General features: G+C 45.2%; 1 protein-coding gene across 4 annotated transcripts; it reads right to left on the reverse strand.

Annotated features, from left to right (window-relative positions):
* Positions 1-1,204: 1,204 nt before the first annotated feature.
* DNAJC25 (DnaJ heat shock protein family (Hsp40) member C25) lies at positions 1,205-8,919 on the reverse strand. Of its 4 annotated transcripts, XR_005825591.1 has the most exons (5): positions 8,568-8,883; positions 6,991-7,143; positions 4,840-5,310; positions 2,375-3,724; positions 2,098-2,235 (listed from the first exon to the last, which is right to left on the reverse strand). XR_005825591.1 is itself a non-coding variant. In XM_040579890.1 (4 exons), exons 2-4 carry the CDS (start codon positions 7,111-7,113, stop codon positions 2,113-2,115), a joined length of 717 nt encoding a protein of 238 aa, XP_040435824.1. In that variant the 5' UTR covers positions 7,114-7,143; positions 8,530-8,919; the 3' UTR covers positions 1,205-2,112. The 4 variants fall into 4 exon arrangements, 3 of the variants coding, with proteins under 3 accessions (XP_040435824.1, XP_040435825.1, XP_040435822.1); XM_040579890.1 differs by lacking the exon at positions 2,375-3,724 and having other exon boundaries at positions 1,205-2,235; positions 8,530-8,919; XM_040579891.1 differs by lacking the exon at positions 2,375-3,724 and having other exon boundaries at positions 1,205-2,235; positions 4,840-4,911.
* Positions 8,920-9,602: the final 683 nt, after the last annotated feature.

Here is a 9,602-nt window from a genome sequence, read left to right on the forward strand (position 1 = left end):
CCACTTTTACAGGAGGCTGTCTTGGGGGATGAAGCAGCAATATACCCAAGCTGTGAGCCTCGCAATATGTGAACATTCTGCAGTGTCCCTGCCACACCACTAGTGTCCCCAAACCTACTTCAGGAAAGTAAGTACAGCTTATGCAAGATATATTCTTTAACAGGTCTTAGATTTGAATTGACTGTTAAATATGAAGTGAATTAAGTTTATTAATTCATCTCACACAGCAGAGATGAAGGACAGATCTAGCAGTTACTCTTCAACTTTACTAATGCACACAGATGTAAGTAATTTAGCATAATACTTCTAACAGACTTTTGCATGTGTATTATTTTAAACAGAAAAATGAGACATTCCAAGAACTAGTGAAAGCTAACCAGAAGGGGCTTAGGAATAGAAACTCCTCCTTCAAAGAATGAGGACAGGTCACCTTTGCAGCATCAGAAACATCCTGCTTCAAATATTAATCAAAAAGTATTTTAAAACTTTTAAAACATCTCCTCTTCCCCTTAAGCAGGCCAAGTTCGTATTGTCAGTTTCTCTTGTAGAAACCTCCCACCCAGATGGGCCACAGATGAGCTTCTATGGAACAATGAAAGTGTTTTGTCCATCTGCCACCCCTCAGCATCCCCAGTCATTGTGGACTCCAAATTCTGTGCTGTGGCTGATGTTCTTTCACTGCTCTCACAGAAGCTTAAAAAAACCTGCTCATTGACTATTTAGCAACTGGCTGTCCGTGGCAGGAGTTCACAGCTGTGCCCAGTGGTATTTCATATGCCATCTTTACTTGAATAGGCTCACGGCACAGCAACAACAGTCCCTGACTCACTGAAGGCCAAAGAGCTGCCAAGGGATAGTTGAAAAACCACAACCTAGGAATTCATGGTTTAGAAGACTGATGAAATCGGAGTTTCAGATTATTTTCATTATTACCGGCTTTGGCAGGAATAGTAAGTTCAAGAGCTTTTCTCCCAGAATGATCTCAACAGGAGCCAAGCTAACCTGGTACCATTTTCAGTAGAAACACTTTTGAGGAACTTGTTTTTACAGATGTGATAAATGACAAGGCAGCCCAAATTGGCTATGCTACCCACCTATCACTTCCCCAGTAGAATTCCTGAATAGAAATACGGTAACAGAATCCCTTTTACCAGAAAATCATGGAAACTCTGACCTGGGCTGAGTTACAGAGGAAACCACATCATGGTGTTGTGCATTATTTATTCCAAGTACTCTGAGGTCTGATCAGAAGAGATAAAGAATACTTTAGATTTAGAAGTTAAAATAAATTCAGTGTGTATATTATATAAACTTTTTATTTACATAAGGCATCAAAATTGCCCTTTTTAACAAAAGGGTCATTTTCCCTTTTACCAATACTTTGGTGAAAGAAATGTCACATTTAGTAGATTAATACTCACTGGTATACTTGTTCTGAACAAGCAGGTACAATCCAACACACAAGATGAAAACCCAAACGCAAAAGATCTACACATACTACTTCATTAATTACTCTGTAAAACAAAGAATTAAGGCTTATTTGCATCACAATGATGATCAACCATGCATCATTTATTCCCACAAAAAATAAAATTAATTTCCAACTGCAGCAGAAATAGCAAAAGTAGTCTGGTATAATCCCCATATTGTCTACATCAAAAAACATTTTGGCATCTTAGACATTAGATTGAAAAGTAGGGAGGAAGAGAGAGGGGAAAACAGAAAATGGCCCTTGCTCAAGTGTCCATGTGCAGGAACGCTTCAGTTTAAAAGGGAGAACCGGGACATTCAAGGACTGATCTAGAAATATTTTCAGAAAGACTAAAGTTACAGTTCCACTGATCATGAATATGAAATATGTAGAGAAAATAATTGTTTGGAATAATGAATTCCACACCGAGATCCCCAAGTAAGTGGCATATGTACATTTAGCTGAGCCTGTTTAATAGGTCTGATTTATAAAAATGGTAAACCTGTATTATTTTTTGGCCTGATTTAATAATTCCTGAGTTTTAGATCACTGCTGAGCCACAGCAGACAAAACTCTGAATGATGTAGTGAAAAGTTTTGCAAATCACTTTCAACATCAGCACACACTTTGTTCAGCAACTTTCAATCATCAATAAAAGTCAGTCTTCCAGGTCCTTCATTCTTCATCCACCGCCGATACCTCTTCCATCGGGGATCCATGGCCATCTTCTTCTTTAACTCCTCCTCTTGTTCTCGTTTATAGATCTGACAGACAGATGAAAGTTTTTAATAAGGCTGAAGAAACAGTTAAGTGAACCTCAAGGGGGACATGAAGCATTCATAGTTCAACCATTCACCAGCTTATTGTTTTTACACAAGACTGAACTGCAACATAGAAGCAGACCTTGGCCAACAAAGCGTAGGAGTATCTTCAACGGAGGAGCCTACTGGCTGTGGTCGAGATGCTCTGCATTCTGCTGAAAGCTGCTGCAAGCTCCACAACTTTTTTTGCTAAAAGAACTAGATACTCATGCATTCAACAAAGTAAGATTTACAGTAAAGAACTGCTAATGCTCAGAATACCTTCCCCGCACACATACTGATCAATGCAGTTGTTCAGCTCCTCACTTAAGTTGTTTTCCTCTTTCAAAGTCATCACCTAGACAAAATACTGCTACAGAACTTTTTATTCCTAATTAAGTTTCTCAACTAAGTATCTCTACATTAGTTATTCAGGGCACCAAATGACAAGTAACTACATTCTGTAAAGAAATGGTGTTGCCGTAATGAAATCTACAATTATCAGCAGAGTTAAATATCTAAAAAAAGCAACTGTATCTGCAGTTTTAGTCTGGAAGGCAGTTTACATAATGCAGCCAGTGTAAATCTCAACACCGTACAGGTTTAAGTCATCTCAGCATCATCTGACTTCTTCCAAGAAGGGAATTAAATCTAAGGTTCTGCTAAGCATGAACAAGATTTTAAAAATACTATAGATGGCTTTATAAATACACCGCTCAATGTTCAGTGATCATACAGGTTTTAGGAATCATTGGGAAGGTAACAGGGTAGGGTGGGGGGTGGCAGAATATTGTGGAGCTTCATGATGTACATGTGTATTGAATTCTTGGTCCTTCCCATGCTAAAAGGACATTAGAAAACTAAATAATATGCAAATAGGCACCTCTAATGATCAAAGAACAAAGAAGCTTTTGGGGAGAAACACCTAAACATATTTTTCAGCTTAGAAAACACATAGTTAAGTTTCAAGTAAGGATATGGAAGTGGTACACAGGAGCACAGGCAGCACAAGGAAAGAAAATAAAGTATAATTATTCCCCACCTCCAATAATGCAAGAACACACAGGTGTCTGGGTGGCTTCAAAAACCCCCAGCCTATCTTCTACGTGTATTGTTGAACTCATGACCAGATGGCACAGCAGACAATGGAAGTTTTAATGCATTCAAGGAGTGACTAGGTAAGTTTATTAAAGGAAAACTCACTAAAGCAATTACCTACAAAGATACCACTTCCTTTTCAGGATGTCCCAAAGCCGCGAATTATACTGGATAAATATTGCTATATAGGTGCAAATTTCATGTATTCTTCACTAAAAATCAACTGCTGACCACCCCAGGAGATGAGTTTGGGCTAAACAGACTTCACTTCAGGCAAACACAGCTCCTTCATATTCAGTGACCAAAACATCAGTAGTTAGAAACAGTAAGGAATCCAAATCATGTCATTTTTTCTCTACAAAAAAAAGAAATTCACTCTATCCTACTTTTTCCATATAACACCTGCTTTGACTAGTAACATTACTCCATCTTTGGACTTCCAGACTCTTTTCTAGCAAACCCATCATAATTTAACATGTGTATGTACCTGTTGGCTACTCCTTTCATCACATTAGCATGAATTTTACCATATTCCTTTACAAGCTTCTAGATTAATCCACCCCTGCCTACTTTTAAAAAAGCATTCTCCTATCTTCAGTGGTCTGCCAGCAGCAAAGGCAGTCCTGCCACCATTCCATTTCTTTTTACAGCATATGCAGAGCAGCAGCAATGTCTCCTCTTCCCCTTAAGCAGGCCAAGTTCGTACTGTCAGTTTCTCTTGTAGAAACCTCCCACCCAGATGGGCCACAGATGAGCTTCTATGGAACAATGAAAGTGTTTTGTCCATCTGCCACCCCTCAGCATCCCCAGTCATTGTGGACTCCAAATTCTGTGCTGTGGCTGATGTTCTTTCACTGCTCTCACAGAAGCTTAAAAAAACCTGCTCATTGACTATTTAGCAACTGGCTGTCCGTGGCAGGAGTTCGCAGCTGTGCCCAGTGGTATTTCATATGCCATCTTTACTTGAATAGGCTCACGGCACAGCAACAACAGTCCCTGACTCACTGAAGGCCAAAGAACTGCCAAGGGATAGTTGAAAAACCACAACCTAGGAATTCATGGTTTAGAAGACTGATGAAATAGGAGTTTCAGATGACCCAGGTAATTCTCATTACAAATTCTTACTGTTTGGAGAACAGACTTCAACCTACTGTAATAACTTTGCCATGTACCACATTGTTATAAGAAAGCCTTTCATCAGATTCAGCTAAATCATGTATGCATAGACGGATGTCCCCTGACCGAGCAAATCTCTTCCTACATCCATGGGTATGGTCAGGAGCTGTTGTCTACCAGGCCACGAGAATAAGTCAAAGAAAACACATCAAGTCGTTGTTTAACAGTTTCCAATTTAGAAAGCAACAGCTAAAACTGGAGCATTGCTTCACATTGCCCTGTATCACAAAACAGCTATTTTTACTCTGGAAGTGCTGGATAACAAACATTAGCTTTTCCACCAGAGCTACCCACCTCATACTTTTCTCGTATCCACAGCCGCCGTTCAAGAAAGGTCTCTTTTTGATGATCTTCTAGGCTGTCAAACTGAGAAGGAGACATTTTCATGTACTTTCGTATGATATACAGCTTCTCTTCCACACCATATTCTTGCCCTTTAATAGAGAAACAATAAATCCACCAACAGTTCCAAACTAAGTATTTGCCCAAGTAAAAAGGAGCAAGAAGGATCTGAAATAGAAGGATATCATGTATCTTGGGCTTCTGATAACCGCCTTTTATATCTATTTTATTTTTAATAATGTCTTTGATGATTTCTTCCTCCTCTTCGCGAATTTCTTCTTTAGAGCGCCTGTTCTTGCCTTTTTCTTTAGTCTTGTTGAGTAAACCTTGTTGCCTGGCAATCTCAGTAGCTTGTATACGGTATTTTGGCACTGTAGCTAGGTAGTTGATAGCTTCATTGTAACTACTCCACCAGCTGAAGAACTGTAATTAAAGAGTAAAAGTAGAAAACATGTTTTTATACAGACACAATCCTACTTGGAGATTTGCCAGGAAAAAAGAAAATGCTGCTATACAACTCTAACCAAAATCACATTACAGCAAGAGTAAAACCTGAAGGTAAGAGTACTTCCGCAGTATTGCAGAAGCTATAATTATTCCTCCACAGTTCGTAAGGCACCTGGAAAACAGATATATAGATATATACCTCACAGCAATATACAGTGACAAAGAAGGACAAGCAGACACTGTTCAGACCAGTTTTGCTCACAAGACGATGGTAATCTCCTGAAGGTTAATGCTAGGCTGGTGCTGCCCATTCTCAGAAGCTCCCTTGGATTTATAAATAAAGTAGCTAGTGTGTGAACATTTCAGTATAAAATTTTTACTTGTTTAAAACAGTTAATTAAACATGACATCTCATTAGTCTGACAGGATTCACTTTACAAGATTCTCAACATCCCTCTTTAATCTCCAGCTACCCTCTGAATTTCAAGGGGGAAAAAAAACCCCAACCAACCAGAAATACAGTGCCTGGGATGAATGCGTCTTAATGGGACAACTTCTTTAAAAAAGCAGTATTTCACACTGTTCACCAAGACAAAGGGCAGGCATATACACATTATACAACCTTAACAAAGGCCAAAAAGCAGAAAAAACAGAAAGCAAGAGAGGCAGATCAGTTTATACAGGCATCTACACTGAATTTGCAAACATCTGGCAACTGGACTGCAGAAAAGTGATCACCTCCACTTACAGCCAAAATAAGAAATCAGAGGCGAAATGAAACTCTGCCATTGGATGCAAGTCAGAAGAGAAATTAAGTATTTAGCTGCATGTGCCACTGGAATTTAATCTTCCAAGCTCTGACATTCTGATCAACACATTTTTGTTTTAACTTCAGATATCCCACTAAAAAGTGAGTTATCTGTACTACAGAATAAGTTGTATCTACATGTCTTAAATTTTTGGAGTACTTTTGATGACATTTTGAACAAGTAAGCTAATAAATCCTAAAGAAAAGAGTTACGCAACTTCTTTCACTTAAGTATTTGTCAGCAATAGCACAAGTTTTCTCATCCAAAACACAGGCCGTTTTCTTGACCTTGGATCTACCACCTTCAGAGCAAACTTCGCTAAACCCAATTCACTTCTCTCCTGACTTCACTGTGGTGTTTAAAACACACTGCAATGTAAGATTCACACATTAGTAAACTCCTGATATTCAGTCCTATCATCTGAATTGAGTCTTGAATGTAGTACGTAATTGATCTCTTTTTAAAAAAGTACTTATCCACCTTGACAAACTGACACATGCTTATTGGGAGCGCTAGTCCTGCTAGCGCTCAGGAACAGGCTATTCTGAGCCTGCCATGAAGAACTGTAACTTCTTCAGAAAAGCTGCACTGGTCTCCATGAAATATCCTACCGTTAAAAGAAACTAATCTCTACTTTTGTCCAAGGTACCAAGGACAGTCAAAAATCTTGCCCAGTCTATCCTGACTTCAGATTTGTTATGGAGACCACACAGAAGTTTACCAAAGCAGATGGGAAGGGGCCTCCTCACGGACACTGTTTAATACCTAGCACATCACGAGAGCTGCAGATACTTCCCTTTCCATGCAGAAACTCATTAAGCAGTGTCACGTAAACATGAAATTTTACCTGAAACACGGAGATGGCACACACCATAACAAGAATCACTATTCTGACATCCACTTTAGGTGCCAATCTCCTGCTGTAGTAGTGGTAATAATGCCTGTAATACTCTTCAGGATGATCCAACATGTAGTCATAATCTTTACGTGTTTCTTCATCCTGCAGGACGAGATGAAAAATATGCACAGGTTCAGATTCCTGCTTTCACTTACTCTTGTTATAGCTGTGTTTTACATCTTATTAATGGCCATTCTGCTATAAAATTGGCAATAGCCCAACCGAGTATGAAGTACAGAGAAAAATCTTTGGTCCTTTTCTCATATTCTCAATTAATTTGTTCTCACATGTATCTGCCATATGGGGTCTTAAATACACATGCACACACTGCACCAAGATCTTTAATACTGAAATAAAGACAGGCAGCTAAAATCTACGTAAGTATTTTTAACTTCAGAATGTGAATCCACATGGACCAGAGAATAAATAAGGTTTTCTGATGAAGAACCTATTAAGAGATTGTTTTACAAATGTTTTAGAATTAGCTTACAGGGCTGTGGAATCTATCCAATGGAAGGCTGTTTCAAAATCTCATTGTCCACAGCTCCTTGGAGTTTTTCTCATTTTCACCCATGTAATTAAGAGATGAGAGATCTAATTTTGTCAGCCTCAACTGCATTCCTTTCCTACCCGCAAAAAAGTTCCCTTTTTTCTCCCTTGTAGCCTTAACGCACTTACAGGTTTCTTTCTGCCGTTCCCGAGTTCCACCTTTGCCAAGCCACACATCTGGCCCGATAAGCCTCCTTTATAGATCCCATGTGCTACTGTCACTTTTTTGTTTAATGGTACGCCCCAAAGATAAAGCCAAACTGGCTCGTTTTAAATGCAAAGGCACTTTCAAAAGAACAAATCCTAGCTACAAAGGGATTTTCAGGAAAACTGCATCCTTCCTCCCTGCGGTCTTGGACTGGCTCTTGAAGAAGGCTGGGTTTTTCCCCTCCCTGACTGCTGGAGGGAGGCAAGCCGGCGAAGTGCTGACAAAGGAACGCCAAACCGAAGCTGCACAGACACGGAGGTGTCAACCCGAGGGGCTCCGACGGTCCTCCCGGGGGCAGCTACCGACGGCCGGGCGCCGGCCGGGCAGGGTCCCCGCGCTGGACCTCCCTCGCCGCGCTCCGGACGCAGCAGACGAGTCGCAGCCGTCGAGCAGCACTCGGAGGGGACCACGGGCCTTCCAGCGCACGTTCCCAGCCACGGCTCTTCCCCTCGCGGCACACGGCCGCTTCGCTCTCGCCGCCTGTCGCCCCGCAGCCCGCACGCCGAGACGGGCGGCTCCAGCACCGGCAGAGGGGCGGGCAGCACCCGGGCCGGCGCTGGCCCCCGCCGCGCACCTACCCGCCTGGGCGCCGCCTCCGTCCCCGAAACGGGACCGCCGAGGGAAACGGCGGCGCGGGCAGACGCGCGGCCGGGGTCAGGCGCCCCGCCCGCCCGCCCGCCCGCCGCGCCCCCCGGCCCGCCGCCGCCCCCCGCCACGGCGCTGTCTCTTACCGGAGCGGCTCCGGCCGCGGCGGCGGTCCCGCTCTCACCTTGAGGGTCTCGTAGGCGGTGGCGATGAGGAGGAACTTCTCGTGCGCCGCCTGCGGTCCGCCGCCGCCCGGCGCCGCCGCTTCTCCGCGGTAGCGGTCGGGGTGGTACTTGCGGGCCAGCTGCCGGTAGGCGCGGGCGATCTCCACCTTGCTGGCCTGCCGGCTGACGCCCAGCACCTCGTAGCAGACGCGCCGCCCGCAGTACAGGCCCTCCGTCAGGCCCCGCGCCGCCCGCGGCAGCACGGCCGCGCACAGCCACAGGCTCAGCAGCCAGCGCCGCCCCGGCCCCGCGCCGCCGCCGGCCGCCATCTCGCCGACGATCGCAGCCGCCCTCGCCCCTCCGCCCCGCCCCGCGGCCCGCCCCGTGCGAAGGCGCCTGCGCGCGGCGGGGGGCGGCGAGGCCGGCGGGCGGGGGGCGGCCTCAGCGCGCGCCGCTGGGGCCCTCTAGCGGCCGCGCGGCAGAAAGCGGTCGCGATAGAGCGCGGCCCGCAGCGCGAGAAAAGGCCGCGGTGGCGGTAGAGCCCGGGCTCGACACGCCGATCTTGTGCCTGGTTTCTTCCAACCTGCCCGGCTTGTTCTTCCTTCCAAGGAAGGACCTTCGGAAGTGCCCCCTGGGCGCGCCCTTCCGCTCAGCTCCCCCTCGCAGGGCTCGGAGGGCTTCGCTCTCCTTTGTGCGGTGTTGGATCGACGGGTTCCGCTGGCAGCCCCAGAAGGGCGTACACGCATCACCCGCGCCGCAACAGCCGCGCTGGCAAGCGCCCCTGCTGCTGCTGCCGGGGGGTGTACAGGGCCCCGGGTGCTGTACATCTGCCCAGGGGGTGTACAGGGGTGCGGGGGATGCAGAGCTGGCCAAGGGATGTACATCTGCCGAGGGGATGCAGGGGATGCACAGCCGCCCAGGGCATGCACAGCTACCCAGGGGATGCACCGCTGCCCAAAAGATGCACAGCTGCCCAGGGGATGCATGGCTGCCCAGGGGATGCACAGCTGGCCAAGGGCTGCACAGCTGCCCAGGGCATGCACAGCTGACCAAGG

This window comes from Falco naumanni, chromosome Z, assembly GCF_017639655.2.
Source record: "Falco naumanni isolate bFalNau1 chromosome Z, bFalNau1.pat, whole genome shotgun sequence".
Lineage (NCBI taxonomy): Eukaryota > Metazoa > Chordata > Aves > Falconiformes > Falconidae > Falco > Falco naumanni.

What these genes read in the sequence shown, in the direction of transcription:
- DNAJC25 (XM_040579888.1), bottom strand. Translation starts at nt 8,876, where the DNA reads ATGGCGGCCGGCGGCGGCGCGGGGCCGGGGCGGCGCTGGCTGCTGAGC. An exon ending in CCGCCTACGAGACCCTCAAG is followed by an intron (nt 7,144 to 8,567) that starts GTGAGAGCGGGA and finishes CTCGTCCTGCAG; the next exon opens with GATGAAGAAACACGTAAAGA. An exon ending in GGATACGAGAAAAGTATGAG is followed by an intron (nt 2,236 to 4,839) that starts GTGGGTAGCTCT and finishes TCTGTCTGTCAG; the next exon opens with ATCTATAAACGAGAACAAGA.